The sequence below is a fragment of the Clupea harengus genome, chromosome 2 (genome assembly GCF_900700415.2).
Source record: "Clupea harengus chromosome 2, Ch_v2.0.2, whole genome shotgun sequence".
Classification (NCBI taxonomy): Eukaryota; Metazoa; Chordata; class Actinopteri; order Clupeiformes; family Clupeidae; genus Clupea; species Clupea harengus.
Genome location: NC_045153.1, coordinates 19679133 through 19699860, shown reverse-complemented (window position 1 = coordinate 19699860; position 20728 = coordinate 19679133). Strand labels below are relative to the sequence as shown.

Here is a 20728-nt window from a genome sequence, read left to right as displayed (position 1 = left end):
GCCAGCTACTGCTATGAAATATGTGCTTTAGTAGCCTAGAGCTCAATGATGAAAATGTATCCTCAGTATGATGAACAGTGACAGATTCAGCAAAAGAAAGAGCTGACAGATGTGTTAGGCATGGTCCTGGTGCTACAATGCATCAGGTCCACAACCTCATCATCTGAGAAGGGTTTTACGCCCCAAATGGGCTGTGGTCTAATTAAATGAATTGGTTGTTTTAATGTTGCTGAGGAGCCCATTAAATTACTGTCATTTCATAGAGTGTCACAAACGGTGCAGTGAACAATACGTTATGGTTTCAGATAAATACAAAGATAAAAGGTTATGATTTTCAAATGAAGCATATTGAGTATGATTTTTTTTGGCCGTTTGTCAGCTCATCACCATGGTAAACGTCAATACTGTCGTTATCGCCCGGAAATGCGTGGGAACGTCTTGTAGTACATGAATCGTTGAGCCACACTTCAAAGTTCATAAAGCAGATCGTCAGTCAGTCACCACTTTAGGATTAGAGGGCTCCAGCACACTCTGTTTTTGAAATGGCCAGTATCATTAACCTAGCATTTTCCTGCTTTCTCTGGTTCGTGTTCGTCCATGGACATTACACATGGGACCCCAGCGGTAAGACAGTTTTTCTAAGTGTAATAGAAAAAAATAAGTAGTTTTAATTTTCAAACGTCGTAGTGTGTATCCTTTCCAATAGTTGATGAGAAACTATTAGTTTGTAAGTCATCCCTAATTTTAAGCGTTGCAAACGTAGCAGAACATAATGGAGACTAAGTTACTTAAAACTAAGTTACTGCTCCAAGTTGGTGCATGTGTTTCAGTAGTCTAATTGCTTCGGTTCTTGGAGAAGCATCGAACCGGCTATTGTCTTTGTTTATACGGTGGATGGTACAAATTCCAAGCATGACTTTACTGTTCTGTGCAGTGGTTGTTTAGTGTGATCTACTAATGGTGCTGTCCGAAGCAAATATTCGCCTGAGATGTGGGACAGCCAGGGCTTTCAAGCAGAGCGTGGTTCCCGAAAACAGGCTGTGGTAGTGAAGTCAGCTGTGTAGTATACAGTGCCTGAGATCAGAATGGCAATTCTCTCAATTTAGGTTGCAGTATCACAGGCTTGTTTATGTTCTCTTTTCAGATTAGACCACTGAAACACACGCCTGTTGAACTTGACGAGACGCTTACTAGGATGTCTATAAACGCCGTAGCCTAGTGGCAAGAAAATAGAATTAAATACATTTGCTAATATGCTGCCTAATGAGTTAAATTATGCTTAAGACCTGGCCTACTTTAGGAGCGCTCTTTGGCAGTTTTCAGTAGTAAATTAGCCTGCTATATTAAGATGCGTGTGGGTGTAGCCAGTGCATTTCTTATTACGATTTTTTTTTTGTTTCACTCTGGAACTAATCCTTAGAATGTCCAGTTTCCTGTCCAGCTGTGCTTATTTTTTTGTGTTCGCGAATGTCCTGCTGTAGTGTCACCCTTAACAACAGTTTATTGTGTGTGGTGGGGGAAATGTTTTTGGTGTGTCTATTATTTAATGTGTGGGGGATAACGAGACTCTTCTTACCAAGAAAAAGGTTCTTCAGACAACCTATTAGGGTTCTTAGAACTGTTGCAGTAGGTACCCCAAGGGTATTTTGTTAGAACCTTTACAGGGGTAATTTACGAAGACAAGCTGAATAATCCTTTAAAAGGAAAAATAGCTTATCCCAACGGTCTCTGCTTATACCTGCATGGCCTTTGCCTTAAAACCATGTAATAACAAATGTTACCATCTCAAAATGTCCCTATGTAGTGAATGAGCAACGTTCCTTGTAAAGCTACAGTTTTGCGTTACAGTATTATACAGTATACAGTATGTACATGCAACTAAATTTGGAGTAATTTAGTCATTTGGGTAATTCAACTGTGCCCCTGCTTTGTCCTAGCGACATTTCTAAAATGTCTAACTTTAACTTGTGGTAAGAATGAAGTGCTTACTCTTTGTGGTTGATGTGTGTCTTTTGCACCCAGCTTTGGTTCACAACCAAAGGATTTGTTTGTCAGGGGACAATTAACTTTGAGTTTCAAAATAATTATAGCATTAAAACTCCTGAATGCATCTACAAAGTGACAAGACTAATATAATTCAAAGTAATGCTGTTGTTGTGTGTTGATGAGGATTTCTAATTGTTTGTGTTTGTAACTGTTTTTGGGTTAGCTTGTTTGTTATGAAACTAGAAAGCTTTTCAAGCTGAGAACACTCTTCAAATATTTGTGCAGTGGTTTGTTATGTTGAGATGATATCTTTACATATGAAAAGCGCTAAAAGTGCAGAATCAAGCATTTTGCTATTTTCATAAATCTTTTATTAAAGGGGGATTAAAAATACTCACGTTGGAATTGGCACATTGATTATTAATGAAGAGGAACTGAGCCTGTTCATGTGGTAACCTAATGAAATCAGTTGACTTGGCACAACTGCTTACTTTAAGGCAATTGTCTCTCTCACCTCCTCCTGATACCAGAACAGATGGCATTTCCCTTAAGCTAACACAAAACACCTCACTTACTACCTTTTCATCACATTTTGTAAGGTATTTCTACATAATTTCTCATTTTCACATGGCATATGACATAACCTATGCAATAACATTTAGTACACAATAACAGTATGCAATAGCATTTACTTTGTAGATCACATCAGTGGGAAACTGTGAGAAGAAAATGGTTTAGCAGGAGTGCTGTTTTGATAGTGATACTGGCTATATGATAGCCATCAATTCACTGGCAAATGAAACCACCCCCGTTGCTCAACCGACTTGAGGTTGGCACTTGTGCAACAATGAGGTCATGGTTCAACTCCCAGGAATTCTACACTGTAATAAAATATATGCTGGCAGGGTAGGTTTTGGATAAAAGCATCTAGTAAAGGACTAGGCTGAATCACAAATGAGTAGAGTCAGATATACCCTGCACGTATGGTAGTCACTCTCTTATTAGTTGTAGGTGGCTTGTGACTGACTTGTTGAAGCGACTTATACCACTTTTACGAGCCTATCTGTTGCTTCCCACGTGTAATGAGAACATCTTTTCTCAAGTTATGGTGACACTAATAAAAACAGACCAACTGAGTATAGGCTCTTGTGATTATGATGAACGTTTTAAGCATGGGGAAGTCAATTCAGAATCAGCTGCCATGTGGTGAGCTGTGTGTGTCTGGTGCATTAGTAGTACATTAGTAATCCCCAGTGGCGTGAGTCATTAGAGGAAGGCTTGGCTCTGCTGATATCAGTGTCTTTTTCCAAACCCTCAAATTTGGGGGGCACAGGATGCCTGTCAGCCTTTACTGCGAATTCTCAGAATTAGGCCACTGTGAGTCAAACTGCTTGGCTTTGATATCAAACAATATCAGACTTCTAGCGTGGCATATAGGTTCAGTGGGTGAGTCAGTGGGAACTAAGCTGACATAATTAGACTGATAGAATGTGAAAGAGAACTCCATTTATGTATTTCCTATACTCTAAACCAGCCCTAGGAGAAGGTTGTATCAGGTGTACCAATGTTTTAAATTGCCTCTTTTAAAAAAAAAAGACACATATATGTGGTATCAGTATCTTTAGGGGTTTTGATTACTATTTCTCAAGAAATTCCCTGTCCAGACTCTCCCCAAATTTGCATGACATCTGTTATTACTCCGGCATTATCGGACCATTATCCACCCACACTCTTTGTATACGGCCTCACCCAAGTTCCAGAGCAGGGCACACTCTGCAATAACTGTGCCGTCACCGGGGTTTTTTGACCATGGTTGATTGTTAACCTTTCGTGACTAACCATACACTGTCACCCAATGAACTTGTTTAGTTAGTTGTTTAGTGGGCTACAATTACCTGATGGGAGTGTCTGGATGAGGTATGCTCTAATACAACCTCGACTTTGCCTTTATTTGAGGACTGAAAAGGGGGTAACGTTAGGTTATTCATCACAAAGGGACCTTAGTCACTGCCATGACTCATTGGAGAGTGTATCTGTTGACAGATATGAAAGGAGGGAGAGATGGGCTTGGTCAGTACAATCTGGGATGGCAGCGAGTCAATACTTGACTGGACTGTTGAGTGTGCATGGCAAACCCTTATAGTAACAGCAATATGCTGTTCAACCTCTGTTATATAACAAATAAGTATGACCTATGTACTGAACATGATCTTAAAAACAGACTAATGGAAAAAAACAGAAAAAATTGTATCTTTCAAAAATAGGTTCTGTAAATGCCTATAGTCATTTCCATGACATGATGAGACTAGTCTGTCTTTCTGTGCTCAAAGGGAACCTTTACTCCCTTTTCATCAATTTCTGTTTTCAAAAAAACAATATTAACTTGGCACGTTGTGGGCCATCATCTCTTCCATAATGTATTTTATACTGTCACTTACATGCATTCTCTTATAAGATGCTTTTACCCAAAGCAACTTACAGTACAGATACAGTGTCTCTGTATTAGATATCATTAGTAGGTCTATGTGTGTTCCCACACAAATCCCTGGGTCTTAAACTCATGGTCTTGCTGTTGTTGGCACCTTGGGCTACCAGTCGAGCCATAGGAACACGACACTTTTTCCAGGATTGCTGTGGTAGTAATTACACATCGATTTTTCGATTTCTCTCGATTCTCTCTAGACCGATTCTGTCTCGATTCAGAAAAGTTCATAATCGATTTTTTAATAATAAAAAAAAAATGTAAAAAATAAATTTTTTTTTTTTTTTTACACATACATTTTGTGATGAAATGCAAGCTGCATCGATTATTGCATTGTTCATTGAAAGTCATAATTGTGACAAGGAAAAGCTTTTTCTCAAATAAAAAATAGAGAAGGTAATTCATCTGTTGATTTTCTTTAATTATCAAACACAAAGTAGGAAGTGATTTGAGACTCTGAGTAGCAAACTCAAATGTTTTAAAAATCGACATGCATCGATAATCGTTTTATCGGTTTAGAATTGATAATCGATAATCGGTTTAGAATCGATAATCGGTTTAGAATCGAATCGTTGACCACTGAATCGGAATCGAATCGAATCGTGAGGTGCCAAGAGATTCCCACCCCTATTACACATTGTGGTGCAATTTATGATAGCTTGAGGTCTTCCCTCCCAGTTTTTCGCCTGTGCGCGGCATGTTGTTTGCCTTAATTGGGGAGTACGTGTGGCGGGATGAAAGGAGAGGGCTAACCCAGTAGACCTTTTAGTGCCTAATTGCTTAGTCAGATATGGTGAAGCAATGCATATTGCCTTAGTATCACTAGACGTCATGTGTGGCCCTGGCCCTTTATGTTTATGTTTATTTATTTATTTTATTTTATTTAGAGGGGGAATAGATGTAAATGATAGAAAAAGAATAGATATAGGCTAGGTGCCAATCCGGCTGCTATTTTGTAGGCTGGAGTAAGAGTCTATAGCTGTGGTCTGTGTCCTTTACCCCTATGTCTGTCCCATACTTTAGTGTGCTCTGCATCATGTGGTCAGATTTATGGACTCCTGGCTTTGTAGCTGAGAGGTTAGAATGTAGAACTCTGCAGTGATACAGATACTGCATGTGACCTTTATGATGTTCACGGAGTCGGAATGATGGCAGAACAGAAGTGTGTATTGATCTTGAGATTTAATCAAGAGCTTCTTGTGGCTGTTATATGAACTTGTCATCTCAGTGTGCTAAAGTGGAGAGGCTTTCTATTTATACTGCATTGATTCCACAATAACACACCTGCTCTGGCATTTTAAGCAATATGTACCAATGTAAATACATGGACGCATGGGCAAATATTGGTTCTTGTCTTTGCAAGTCCTTGAAATATTTGCCTTGATTTGATTAATGATACATGAATTGATTTCAATTTAAAAACTGCAATGCGTTCCTTTTTGTTGTTTTGCACAGTGCTTCAGTGACCCAGGAAAATAACCTTTTTCCATTTTCTCCAGAAGAAATCAGTACAATTTTTCATAGAAAACTAAATGGGATCTTTTAAAGGGTTTGCAGTTTAAAGCCTACCCTACCAGTTACTGGTGATGAAAGACTGTGTTAACACTGTGAAGAGGATGAAAAAGGGGACATAAACTCTCTTGGTCCTTTGACAAGTCACAGCGGAGCAATGAAATGATTCCGAATCTCTGAGGTAAAGCTTTGGATAATTGGCGATAAATGAATTCATTTAAAACCAGTCCACATACAGCGAGTGAATCCTTGCAGCATTCCATCATTTTCTCAAGTTTCTCTGTGGGATTGAGTGTTTAACAAGCAATTGTTTTAAACTAGGTTATTTTTTTTTGTTCATCAAGAGAGCTGAGCCTAGAAGTAAATCAGGTCCCTAACGCCCCCATAAAGGATGAAATGGAGATACAACCCCTCAAGACGGATAGTCCACAGCCTTCTTGTTCATGATGCAGTAAATACAGACATCATCTACTGTTTCAGTTTTTATCTTTGAAAGCTGTATTAATTGATCTGCCTTATAGAGGACAGAGTTTGAAATAATTTTCTTCCTAGTGTGATAAAGATGTCCCGTTTTTCATTTTTCCATATTCACTGATCCATCCTGCAGGGCTTCAGACTGATGCTCATAAGTCTTAACTTATGTTTTAATCATTCCAGCCATATGTTGCGACAGAATGGAGGCCATCTTTTCAGCTAAAGGGCAGAAACGCATTTACAGGGGTTGTTGTGGCAGCGAAGCTGATTGATTGGGCTGTATTGGATTATTTGGTTTATTGAACCCTGGACAGTAGAGTTGGAATAATGGTGAGAGTCACGAGTGTGGAGGATTTTCACTGTCCCATGTTTGCCGCGGCCCAGAGGGATTTGGCCATCCTGTTGTTGTTATTGTAGAGCATAGAGAGAAAACAACTTCGGTCCCATTAGGGATTTAAGGTAGAACAGATACTCAGCTTTTGGTAGGACGGGGAAAGTAAGGGGGTTGGGGGGTGTGGGGGGTCTGGAGGGGGATTTTACAGATATGTCCATGTGGGAAAGTCTGAATGGCCACAGATAAACCCTCCCTTCAAGATCACAGGAGCCAAAGTGTGGGTGCCAGGGCAACGGCCGACCTGAAATGAAAGTTTAACTTGTGGTTGGGAGAGGGCATGTCTCAAACTGTCTGATCATAGGCAGAGATCTGAGGGCGTTAGGAATGGGAAAAGCACACAAGTCATGGACTAAATCAAGCACTTTATTCTGCCTCAGTGCTAATCTGTGTTAGCATCACAGAGGCCTCAAAATTTGTGATGAATTCTAATATCTTGCCGTGTACATCCTCGGGAGGAATTCATAAATAGGTTTCAGCATAATATGGTCAGAATAACGGCACAAACAGTCCAATCTAAGTGCCGCATTTTCTCCACTGAATAAGAATGGCAAGAATCACTGTCAATTTAGTACCATAGATGAAGTTGAACAATTTCAACTATTGATTGGGACTTTTATTAGGTAATGTTTATTTCACAAATAGCTAGTTGTGACAAAGGTTATTGTGCACCCTTATTTATTTTGCAAAGTGACCAGAAACAGTATGATTCAGTTTAACAGTGAAAGACCATGGCTGTCAGTCAAAGTATCCATCTGTAATCCTTCTTCTTGGAAATGGAAAAGTGTTTTGCTCATCTTACATCTTACACAATATGCAGGACATACTCATAACAGGAAAGTAGGTCTAAGGTTTTCTTTGTGGTTGAAATGATTGTGCAGTGATTCTTTCTAGTTTGGGTTTGTTTTTCAACGGTCACGCATCTACAGACTCCCTGAAAGAGGCTCAACCAACAGAGCCCAGCCCTGACATTGATTGAAACATGCCAGGGCTTATACTGAATGAGGGACAGCCAGCCCGTACTCTGCATCAACAATGAGTCTGGCAGAACCCCAGTGTTGTGTAATTCAGACCATTATCCAAATGCAGGTGTGTGGGGAGTGAATCCAGGCGAAGCAGAAGAGAAAACACAGAAAAGAAAAAAAGAAAAAGAAAAAGAAAACGTAAACGTACACACACTGGGAAATGTGTTCGGTTCTTTATAAATAGACTCAACATATTTCTGGATTTTGGTGATGTAGTGATGGATTTTTAATAAGGCTGGATTCGAAGCATCTTGGAGCCGTGTTTATTCATAGGTCTGGCTGTCTTGCCTTCACTAGAAGAGCATAGTTGCTACTGCTAAGTTGAAAAATAAAAATCCGGAAAAAAACTGACAGTGTAATGAATGGGAGGCAATTCACTCCCTACTCTGTTTTTCATAACAGGTGGGAGGAGAATAAGTTAGAATTGGAGTCAGTGGTATATTGTAGTCCTCATATTCTGTGCCAAAAAAAAACAAATAGAGTTTAAAGGTTACATGTCTTGTACAGTGGTAAGTGTTATCCCACTCAAAACATCCGATGTTCCTCGGAAAAAGCCTGTAGAGGATCTTGCAAGGAGGATGGGAAAATGTGATTTTCACTTCCTTTTACATTCTGGTGTAACACACTCCTTAGAGACAGAGTGAAGCTGAGTGGTTAGATTTTACACTTGAATGACTGGATCTATAACAAGACCACTTTTGAGCCACAGTTTCCATAGAACTCACCTAAAACTAAATCAATAATGGAAAACAAAACCACGCAATTTCACCTTGGGTTGATAAAGGGTATAAGAGGGTTGAAATAGATGAGGGAAAGCTTGAGTGCACCCTCGATGCCTTTCCAACTGGAACAAAAGACAGCCTTTGTCATTGTTGTCATTATTGCGCTGGAGTTTGTTTTGGGAGGTGATCCAGACCTTCATGTTGACATACTCAGAGGGCCCTTGCGGCCCCCAAGATGGACACATGAATAGCCTTCCTGCAATGTAATTTAACGCTGGGTGGCTGAATCTCTGACTGCTTATCTTCCCAGGCTGAGGAATGTAAATAGAAATATCAAGGACTGCTGCTCTGACAACATTTAATCATGAGCGAAAGCAAACCTGCTAAGACGACCCAAGTTCACTTCGCAGGATTAGACGAGATCCACAGCCACATAACTTGAAAGAGGCTGTGTCCACATGGAAACCAACAGAACAAACCGTCAGGCTGGTATTCTCAGTAGGGCTTTGGCGGCACAGAGATGGGGGAGCATGCCTGACCTATTATAGTTGGCGCCACATGGTGAGGCGAGGAGGATTGTGGGGGGACTGGTGGTACAATACGGGCTTGATGCATACGAAGATGCTGAAGGTTAAATGAACCACTTGCCCGTGGGTGGCTGTCACTCAACTGCAAGGCTGTGTGCCAGACTACACTGTCTCCCACTGCTACAGATCAAGCCCCTCACAGTGTGCACAGAAGCTACCGTATTGACACAGCAGGAAAGCTCTGGTTTGCCTACAAACACACCTCACTGACACGGCAGACTTTATAGATGGTTCCATAACAGCAATGTGCAACAAAACAAGCAAAAGCACTGAATACTGTGAAGACACTCTAATGTTCTTCTTTTCATCAAAAACCCTAAGGTTGAAACTCAGGGCTGACCTGAATTATATCACAAGAGCACTGTTCAAAGGGCAAACAAAAAAAACACCCACATGCCCACACACACTAAACACCCACACTCAGAACTAAAAACATGTATCTGACTTTCTCCCTGGTAGCAGATGATGGACAGCCCCGCATGAATATTTTCCATCATACCTGTGCCCTGAAGATGGACGAGGGGCCCTGCAAGGCTTTACGGGAGAAATTCTACTTCAACATTGACACAGGCTCCTGTGAGAGCTTCGACTACGGTGGTTGTCAAGGCAATGGCAACAATTTTGAGTCCTTGGAAGAGTGTGAAGAAATGTGCATAGTGAATGGTGAGCTGTTTTTTTTTGTAGACATGCCTCTGTAAAATATACAATATACATACAGTATATTTGCATATATGTGTATGTATGCATGCTGTAACTGTTTAGTCATTGATGAGTGATAAGTGATGGATGATAAGTACCCCTCCACAAATGTGTGAAACTGGAGTCACCCAAGCCAAACATCCCACCCTGGCAATAAACTGGCAGATAAGAAGAGTGGATCCGAAGTTCACATACAAAAAAAACAAAACAAAAACAAAGTGCTTTGATTCATGAGTCAAACCACCACACAAAATGATAACATTTTATAACATGACCTTCAGCTGCAGGTCCATAGTGACTGTAATTAGTCAATAAGTGTGCTGTAAGTGTGACAGGTTAAACATAATTGCAGGCGATTTTGCCTGACAGAGGCTCTGTTGTCAGCTGAGTGCGCAGAACTGAGACAGGTTATTTACCTGGACAGCATGTGGGCTACAAATTGTCAAAAATGTTTTGTGGCCCAAAAAACTGATGCTCAATACAGATGCGCAATTTTGTATTTTGTATTTTGCCCCCATGAGGACAGAGCTTTCATAAGCCTTTATGAAAAAAATAGCATTTTCCCCAGGGTATTTCTGTGTGTTTTCTGACCAATACTTTCCCCTCCCCTCCCCTCCCCTCTTTAGCGTGGCAAAAGCCTGGTTCCGCAGGAGCATTTGCGGCCCGCTGGTGTTGTGAGTCATATCTCATTACCCCATCCGGTGTGGGTCACTGTGATCCGGCCGGATCCTCTCCGTCCTGACGCTCTGAATCCTCTCTGAGAGGACCCTTCTCAGTAATCACTGAGAAACAGATGTCATGTGACAGAAGGCAGCGAGCCCACTGACTCTCCTCTGCTTAATGCATTAGTACAGTTGCGTGAAAAGAAGAGGATATAGAAACAGGCAGAGACATACAGAAAACACAGAGTAACTCACAAACACACACAGACGAGCATACATGCGTGCACACACACACACACACACCCACACACACAGACAGACACAAAAAGACCACCCCTCACACACACTCACACACACACAGACAGACACAAAAAGACCACCCCTCACACACACACAAATACACACAGACAGACACAAAAAGACCACCCCTTACAAACACAGTCAGAAACAAACCCCCCCCCCCCCCCACACACACACACAGTCAGAAACAAAAAGACCCCCCCCCCCCCACACACACACACACACACACACACACACACACACACACACACAAACCTGCTCCAAGCAGCTTTCCCCACCAATGTGCCCCTTTGTGAGATGACAGAAATACTTCAGAAGGTCAAAGGAAGTGTCCCTGAAGAGAGGCAGCCCTCAAACTTCATTGTTGAGAAGGATCTGTGCCTGGCTTTCTCCCATGTACATTTGTGTCCATTTGGTAGCTAATCTCTTTCACTGCCTCACTTTTTAAAGATATGGTTTTCTTTGCATCAACAGTGAAAGAATTGAGAGTATATTGACCTGCTCCCATTGCTCAAAACCTTCATTTACATTGTCTGTGCAGAGTCAGATATGCCAAGGGTCAAATTGGATGGACCTTTGTCCAAGTGGGTAAGATTGCAGGAGTGCAAACAATTTGAAGAGAGTTTTTGTTGTTTTAGAGATTGTATGAATTCCGAGGTTGAGTTATTTTTGCCTTTAGATAGTTTAAAGGTTTAAAGTGCTTGGACAGGTTGTCTGGTCTGTTTTGCAGCTTGCTGCCGGCACAGTCTGATGTTATTTGTCTCCCTCTAGTGTGTGTGTCTCTTCCCTATTGTCTGTGCGTTTAGGTGTGTGTGTGTGTGTGTGTGTGTGTGTGTGTGTGTGTGTGTGTGTGTGTGTGTGTGTGTGTGTGTGTGTGTGTGTGTGTGTGTGTGTGTGTGTGTGTGTGTGTGTGTGTGTGGGTACGTGCGTATGTCTTCTTACCTGAAAGCTGGCCTTGAAGACTGACCCAGTTCTTTTCCTGATATTCTGGAAATCCATTTTCTTGAAATATTGAACTCCTTATAGCCAGCCTGAAAACAGTCATGTCCTTGAGAGACCTTAGGAAATATGCACAGGACCGTCATAGTGATGTATTGGGGCTGGTCACCAAGAAAGCACTATCAAAATACAATCCCTTCACTCAGCTGACACTTGAAGGAGTCCTTAGCTGCAGAGATGCTTATCTGAATTATTCATTGAGAGAAAAAAATTCTGTTTATGAGAATCAGTTCTGACCACTCAGAGGAGGGCTAGTTAGGATTCCTCCGTCAGACCACGCTAGCGCCACCAACGGGTCAAAGTTGGACTTTTGTTAACATACACAACTTTTGAACCGTTTGACCGATTTTCAAAAATGAGGTACCATTGGATTCCTTGGATCAAGACGAATTCGACGTTCAATGGTGCCAATTTTCGGTTGTATAGATTTTCCGCTATTACCGGTTTTATCAAACTGCTTTGAAAGCCTACTCTTCCTACAATTTTTCTCAAATCCCATATGGTAACTTTTTCTGAAATTTGGCACACTCATTAAGTACAGTCCCTTCTTCACTCACACCAAGTTTCATGTCTCCCACTAGACCACACTAGCGCCACCAACGGGTCAAAGTTGGACTTTTGTTAACACTGTAACTTTTGAACCGTTTGACCGATTTTCAAAAATGAGGTACCATTGGATTCATTGGATCAAGACGAATTCGACGTTCAATGGCGCCAATTTTCGGTTGTATAGATTTTCTGTTATTCCTGGTTTTATCAAAAAACCTTTGAAAGCCTACTCCTCCTACAATCTTCTTCAAAATCACCAGAGATGATCTTCAGACCAAGCCTCACAAAAAATATAGAATAGAATTTGATCCTCACAACCGTTTGTTCGGTATAGCCACTCAAATTCAGCAGAAAAGCCGCCAACAAGGAAGTGAAGTAATATGTAAGCAAAACTTTGAGATGTAAACCTGGGTGACATTGGTACAGGGGTAGAGAAGTCGTTTAGTACTCAGAAGGTTGTTAGTTCAATTCCCTGTCAAAGTGTCCTTTAGCAAGACTCTTCTTTCCTTCTTCCACTCTTCTTTCCTTCTTTTACTCTTCTTTCCAAAATTGTAAAGAATATACATTTTCCCCTGGTTTCGCAATCTTAGGAGGAATCCGCATCGCTGTTTGCAGCTATATTTGTATTTACTTTTGGTTGAAGAGCTATATTTGTGAATTTCAGTGTGTTTGTGTTTGCATGATCTTTGACCAGCAGACAAACTTAATAGAGAAAAAACAACTTATTATTTATGCAGAGATCAAAGCCTGCATTTGCTGTGACCGTTTCAGGAAGAATTGCTTCCGTGGCTGAACATGTGTTGTGACCGTTTCAGGAAGAATTGCTTCCGTGGCTGAACATGTGTTGTCCCTTTAAATGTAAATGAAGTAACTTCATTAGATCTCAAAGCATTGGAGTTCACATCAAGTTCACTATGTTAAGTTTCACAGCGCTGAGAGTGTTGCCAAACACAGTCAAACACACTTATGAGACAGTAGTAGCTATGATTAGTCCATGGAGCGGACGTCCCTCAAATTGGACCTCCTATAAATCTCATGTCAGCAGTGCACAAGGTCTGGATTATTCCCCATTTCAGATGGGATTAGAAGTGTCTCATAAGATGATTGATAGCCACTTAACTTGAATATTTTAATTAGCAATGGCCATAAATAAATTCTGCATCATGGAGTAAAAAGGAGGCAGGATATTAAGTGATTTTTATCTATGAAGCTCTGGATCCCGGCCAGTCACTTTATCAGCAGGATATGTCTTATAGATTGGGCTGAAAAATCAATCACTTCAACCTGAATGTGGCATGCAGCCAAGGTAATTGTTCTGGAGCCGTCAGTGTCGACTCTTATTGCAGACCTTTGCAATAAACACAAATGAGTAGCTGAAAACTTAAGGGGGTATATATGCACAATGTCATACTCTGATACAGTTCACGCGCATGCTGGTGTCCTCTGTAGTGATATCACTTGTCAGTTCATTAATAATATCAAGTGGCATGAATTTAATTTTGCACACAACTCCATCAGAATGTATGTTATTGTTAGTTTACTATGATGATTATAGTGATTATAAGGGTAATAGATTCTCAATCATTCTTTATTATGTAACCTACTCATAGTGTTAACCCTAGATGTCCAATTCCAAGTCCAATTTATTTCTGTAATATACGTAGAAACCAGCATATAAACCCAGAGAGCCCATCCCATGTGACTAAATGCACTGATTCTGTGAGTGCTTTGGGGCTATGGCACAAGGTGCAGTGCAGAATTACAGCATGCTTAAACCGCAGTGACAGTAATGTTCAATTAGCCGTCAGCTTGTTAAGATGGCTTGTTCACTCCTTGAATAGTTGTTAAGTAAAGGCCTTTAGAGTGCCATAGTCATAGCCTTAGTTCCCATAGAGGCCAGACTCTCTTGAGTAGTAGACTCAACCAGTGTATTTGACTCCAGTGTACTGCAACTTGTTTGGATGTAAACATGTTTCATGTTCTCTTGTAGAGGAAAAGAACCCCTGCTATCTACCAGACGAACCTGGGCCCTGCCGAGGACTGGTGCCCCGCTACTTCTTCGAGCGCAGGAGCCAGGGGTGCAAGCGCTTCTTCTACGGAGGCTGCTTTGGGAATGCCAACAACTTCAGGACCATGAAAGAGTGCCAAGCTAAATGTCAGCGTATGTACGTCACGGCATTGTGCCTGCTCAGCCAGCAGAAACACTGCTCATCATTCACATTCTACAGCACATAGCTGCTCTCTGGCCTCCGGTTGCCCTCCGAGCAGCTATTGAAGTCTGTATAAATGCCCTGGGGTAGGATTTCTAAACAAGTCCATACTGTTGAAAAGGCCTTTATGCTCTGAAGTGGTGTTTTTAGCTAGCTAGTGTAAGCCTGTGTGCTAGGGGCCATGATAGTAGTGGGACAATGTAACTGACAATTTAAGTGCATTACATTTTTTTTAAGGAAAGGCAAATGAAAGGCAGGTAACTGCTTGTTAAATAGACAAAATATGCATTTCTATTTCACCACTGTTGCCAGAGGTATTTAAAAAAAGGGTTCTGTAACATAATAGTTTTGGATTGTTGCTGAAGAATGTTTTCTTTCCGTAGCTGATGTTTTACAGGAGCAACTCATCAGTAATATGTGTAAAATGGTAATCTGTTATATTGAATAATATTTTTTTTTTTTGACAAAAATGCATCACCCCTAAAGGTTATGCTGATTGGCATCCTCCCTACTTAGTTCAAAAAAGGTTTCTGTGTGCCAGTGTTTCACAAATATGACAGAGTTTCACACAAATTTGTTTTTATGTGTCACAAATTTTCGCAGTACAAAAACGTTGTCCTCCTTCAGATCAATTTAGCTGCCCATGTCACAGACATTGATCTAGGTCCACATGGCAGACATGATCAATCCAACACATTGGCCGTATTTTAAATGGCATGGCACTTAAGACACACTTCTCTTCCTTTCCCATTTACGAGACATAACATGACATAACACTGGATGTCTTTACAAAACTTGTAGTTATACACATACTCATTGGCCAGCATGCTGATGCATCAATACTATGTACTCTAAAGTGGACACACCATTCTCCTTGCACCCCTTCACTATTTCGCAACACACACAGTATAAACACCTATCATCAATGAAAGATCATGACAGTCTTTAGCACAAAATGTGTCCATAGCCTCCACCAGTGTGAGTGATATGGATCTCATATCCTCTGAAATTCAGTCTGCCTAGCTTGAGCTTATATAGGTACTTTTCAGCAGATACCCCAATGACAGGCAATTTTGGCACAGCTTGAGAGGAAAATAAAAAAATCATATTTGTACATTTGCCTTCCGCAGTATCACACTGCATCAGACCGGCAGCACCCTGCATAATAGCCACAGGCTATCTTTATGCGTTGCCAACCCGCTGTCAACCTCTTGCTCAGACCCGCTTCCTCAGCCACTCAAACTCTGGGCTGTTAGTATGGTGGCTAATCGCCTCCAGGGTATTACCACTTTAACAGTCCTCACCTCAGTAAACATGCCCTGAATCTAATAGCCTTTCTTTCCTCTTCATTCTATTTGCAGAAACAGCCATTCATACTGACACGGATGGTCTAAAGCCCACTAAACGCAGCCAGGAGGTTCACATTTTAGCCAGTAAGTTGATGTTCTGGTATAACTGTGCTCTACACCCTTAGATGGAAAAGTTGTTTCTGGTATTGATGAAACTAGATGAAATTATTGGTATTAAACTCTTTTAGATGTTGTCACGAAACCTCCTGAGGTAGTCACTCGTGCACCAGCTCGCAAGCCGGAAGCTGAGGGTGAGTTTCTCTCATTCAGCATCATACCTGTCCAAGCCTGTCTTAGAAAATTATTGTATTATTATTTCAGTGACTCTTCAAGACAGTGGGTTTATTTGCGCGCCTTCATTGCGTTATACTAAAATCAGAGCATATACCTGCACATAGGAAAATGCTGACGACCATGGGCTTGCCAGTTTTAGAGTCTAGAGCCCTGAGTGTTGAAGGAAATGGGCAGTGAAGGTGACAAATGATACAGAAGCACATATCGGAATGTCAGTGATTCATTGCCCTGCAGTGTGAACAGCATAAAGCTTAGATTTGTATTGTTGTAGGTTTTCTGGTAACCCTTCATATCACAGACCCTCTAGTTTCACTGTAACTATTCAGTCTGAGAGACTAATTATCAGTATGTAACAGCAATTCGGTTTTCTGTATTTAAATAACCTAATCTGTTGACCTACTGTTATATAAAAACAACATATCAGAGGGCTGTAACTCTTTGTTAGTTATAATACACATAACAGTTTTGCTACACTGTATAAAATGTGGCCATGGTTCTTAATGTAAGCAGTGTGCATTCAGCCTCTGATGGAGGTTCTTAGTGTCGTGGTCAGTGCTCTGATTTCTAACAAATACAATCTTTTTTTTTTAAAGTTATTACAGAAGCTCCTGTGAGTGAGGCTCATACACAGGCACCCAAGCTGGAACCTGTGGGTAAGTCTCTCTCCGCCAGCATTGGCCCCTGTGGAGGGACTGCCTCATGTTGCATATCCTCAGACTGAGTTTCTGAGCGACTGTTCCAAACAGTGATTTTTAGAATGCGTTTCATTCGCTGCATTTAGTGTCATGAGATTTACCGAGTTGTACCGAGTCTCCTCATAAAATGCTCCTGCTCATTCCGTACTGTGAGGTCGCCAGGTTGCAAAGACTTATGCTTTAAACTGAGCAAGTACCTGCACATAGGAAGGAGGATGATCTACTGTGAGCTTGCCAGTTTTTAGAGCTGAAGGAAACGGGTTGTGAAGATGACTAATGATACAGAGGCACGTATTAGAATCTCAACCAATCATTGCTCTGCAGGAACTCAGGGTGGGAAAGAACAGCAAAATGCTGTGATTGTACTAGTTTATGTTTTGAGGTTAACCAGTGCCACATAGGTTCACCGTATCATTAAGTACTTTGTAAGACAGTAAGTCATCAGAACGCACCAGCCTTTTGATCATCTCTGTATTTATATAGCCCTAATCAAAACTGTAACTCTAACTTTAATCAAAGTTATCATAATTAAAAAAAGAAGCAGTTTACTCTTTGTTAGTCAATGTATTACAATGTAACACTTGTACTTGTGCTTAAGACTAGAGTTACACTGTAACAAGGGTGACGGAATATGAGGCATTGCCATTTTTCTTAATGAAAGCTGAATGCCTTTGACAGTGTTGTTGCTGAGTAATAAGGGTCTGTGTGCTGATACCAATCATCTGTAATCTTTTTTAGATGTGGTTACAGCAGCTCCAGTGAATGTGACACGCTTTCTGCAGCAGACTAAGGAGGCAGCAGGTACTGTAAGTTTCTTTTTCCCAGCTAGGCTAACACCTGTAGAAGGCTGTCATTGGATATTCACACTGTACTCTGTTATTCAGCGACAGTCCTCTTCTGGGTTTTTCTGTCCTAATCTAATGAGGTGAGACAGAGTGCTCACTCAGCTTGCCAAATGGCCTGCGCTTTTAGAGGTCAAGAGGTCGCGGCGTCACCATCATTTCTCCTTTCCCCTGCGCTCATTTGACAGTGATGCAGAGCTCTGAGAGTGACTGTCAGCAGTGGGCATATCAGGCTTAACTGCTGCAGAGATTGTATCACCTCTGCAGAGTTAGTGAATGTGTGTATGTGTGTTTGAGAGTGAGAGAAAAAGAGTGAGAGAAATAGATAGACAGATAGAGAGAAAGAGAAAGAGGGAGAGAGAGAATTAAACAGTATAATGCAAATTATATATACTGTTTTCTGACAATATTATATTGGTAAAGATCTTGTAATCTCATAATTGGTGTTATGGGGTCTCAGATATGCACACTCAACACGCACACACAGACATACATCGACAGACTTTTATACTCATGCTTGTATTCACAAAACCGAACTGCCATCTTGTGGACACTACTGCACAGTAAACTACAAAACAAAAAAAATATTTGTTGTTGTATTAGTATGAGTAGTTGAATTTGTACTGGTGGTGGAATTAGCCTTGAATTAAATGAAGTTGTTTTAGTAAATTATATGTTGCGGGTTTCCAGGTCTCAACATCCCCCATTTCTGTCTGAGTCCCATTGACCGGGGCGCCTGTGATGGCACTGAGAGGAGATACACTTACAACCCCAAGAAGAAGAGGTGCCAGCTGTTCCGCTACAGCGGCTGTGGAGGAAACAAGAACAACTTTGTGCACAAACGCCACTGCATGAAGATGTGTATGAAAGGTAATGGAAAGTACATGTGGCTCGCATCAGGGCTGCTATGACACAGTCTTTTGACAAATCTGTATGTCAGTTTTCCTGAAAAAAAATGCTTGTTAGAACTGTGGAGATGCTGTCATACGTTTGTGGGGTTTGTGGTTTTGTTGGATATTGTGGTGTGAGGGACAGGGCGATCACCCCACGTTCTTGGGATGTGGCGACTGGACTGGTTGGTGTAGTTAGGAAGAAGGGTGCAGGAGATGGTGGATTTTCCTTACAAAAATATATTCATTTATACACAAAGGTGACTCTCTCCAGTAACCCCTAAACATGTGCCCACAAAACAAACATAAATACAGACAGTAACTCAAGAAACTAGGCACCTGCTTGGCCCATTTAGGCCCAATACCGGCACATGCTAGGCCCAAGCTAGGCCCCAAACTAGGCACAGAAACTAAGTACAAAACAAGGCACAGAAACTAAGCACATAAACTAGACACAAAACACGGCACAGAAACTAGGCACAAAAACAAAGCACAAAGAAACAGTATCCACACATCTAGACACCCAAAACTTCACCTCACAGCAGGGAAATGTTTGTTTGCTCTTACACCTTTTCATGGCCTCTCATGCCTGTCTCTTACAAAAAAGCTCCCCCCCATGCTTGCATTAGGCAGCCTTTACATAGGCTGGCAACTTGGCTAAATTGGTCCAATTAGCTCCCCTTGGAGCCAACCACTGTCGTGGGGGAGCCCAGACCCAACCATTGTGGTAGGCCGTCAAAGTCTGTTAAAGGGCAACATCCCTTTCTCTTGCCACGGTGAGAAGGGAGGGAATTCACCTTCTCACATGTGGGTATAGACATACCAGACATTACTGAACCTCAAAATGTTTTTCTCTGAAGGAACACTGGTGTACCTCAAGTGGCTTTACATCAAGAATATGTATTGTTTGCTTCAAAAGAGTTTGCTGGAACCCACAAAGTCATGCAATGTCCTACATTTACATTTAGCAGACACTTTTGTTTAAAGATTTTCCAAAACGTATTGTTATTTTACAGATATACCTTTTATGAGTATATGTGGTCATTGGCGTGACCATGTGTTTTTAGTTGAGCCACGCATCCTAGATGTTAAATTGAACTGAATGTCAAAAGAAATGCATTTTAACTGACATGCATCATGACCATATTAGCAGATATTCAGATAGTATCAGACTGTATCAAGGTAGCTTCATGTTAGTATCATGGTTTCCTCAAACAGTATCTTTTCATAACTGAAAGGCACCAAGTACAGTTACATGGTAAACAGCCATTTACTTTTAGATACGCTGAGCAACATATTGACATTTCAAAGTCAGTATCTCTTTATATAGTATGCAGGATTGGGGAGTAACTAGTTACCTGTAATGGAGTTAAATTACAAAAAAATGTAATTGTAATCCATAACAGGTACTGAGAAAAACATGTTATTAAATTACAGTTACTAATCTAAATGTTGGTGATTACAAAGGGGTTACATTTGAATATATTATTTTCGGTAAAAAACTTTAAAGCTTATGTGTGGAATATAGCGTTAATTCTGTTTCTGTTCTATTTATAATTTTATATCTATTTCTTACATTGTGATGAAGTGGAGAAATTAGTTGAATTTTGCAGCGCTCTAGCGCCCTCTGTCATGTTGCACTCGTATTGCGGTTCTCTTCATTCATTTTTTTGAATGCTCACTCATAACACTCGCTTTGTTCTTCTTCTCTTCCCAGGTCACATTAATATGAGGGTCATTCGGATCAAGAAAAAGAACTCTCATATCTTACAACCTGACGATTGAGTCTGAGGTCTGGCTATATATGATACAAGACAGCACTACCTTTCACTACCGAATATATCTATTTATATCAGTACACTGGGGGTCTTTAGCCAATTCAGATGAAGTGTCCTAATCTTACATCATAGCTTCACATTAATTGTATTGTATTGTATTATTTGTTATTTTTCTATTCTTTGTATTTCCCTTGGTGTGTGTATCCCTCCTCTTATTATGCACTAAATTGTATGTATTTTAATACATTTTGATTATATTAAAGTTTTTTTGTCTACATACTT

General features: G+C 40.8%; 1 protein-coding gene across 4 annotated transcripts; it reads left to right on the top strand.

Annotated features, from left to right (window-relative positions):
• Nucleotides 1-468: 468 nt before the first annotated feature.
• tfpia (tissue factor pathway inhibitor a) lies at nucleotides 469-20725 on the top strand. 4 transcript variants are annotated; one of them, XM_012833977.3, is made up of 9 exons: nucleotides 469-624; nucleotides 9639-9842; nucleotides 14379-14549; nucleotides 15960-16031; nucleotides 16136-16198; nucleotides 16835-16894; nucleotides 17675-17737; nucleotides 18469-18648; nucleotides 20386-20725. In XM_012833977.3, the coding sequence occupies exons 1-9, from the start codon at nucleotides 543-545 to the stop codon at nucleotides 20451-20453; spliced, it is 963 nt and encodes a 320-aa protein (XP_012689431.2). In that variant the 5' UTR covers nucleotides 469-542; the 3' UTR covers nucleotides 20454-20725. The 4 variants fall into 4 exon arrangements, with proteins under 4 accessions (XP_012689431.2, XP_031441858.1, XP_031441853.1 ...); XM_012833978.3 differs by having other exon boundaries at nucleotides 470-624; nucleotides 9642-9842; XM_031585998.2 differs by lacking the exon at nucleotides 9639-9842.
• Nucleotides 20726-20728: the final 3 nt, after the last annotated feature.

Bases quoted from the DNA above. Each gene is read 5' to 3' on its own strand.
- tfpia (XM_012833977.3), top strand. From the start codon at position 543: ATGGCCAGTATCATTAACCTAGCATTTTCCTGCTTTCTCTGGTTCGTG. The intron at 16,895-17,674 runs GTAAGTCTCTCT...AATCTTTTTTAG, and splicing joins ACCCAAGCTGGAACCTGTGG to ATGTGGTTACAGCAGCTCCA. The intron at 17,738-18,468 runs GTACTGTAAGTT...GCGGGTTTCCAG, and splicing joins GCAGACTAAGGAGGCAGCAG to GTCTCAACATCCCCCATTTC.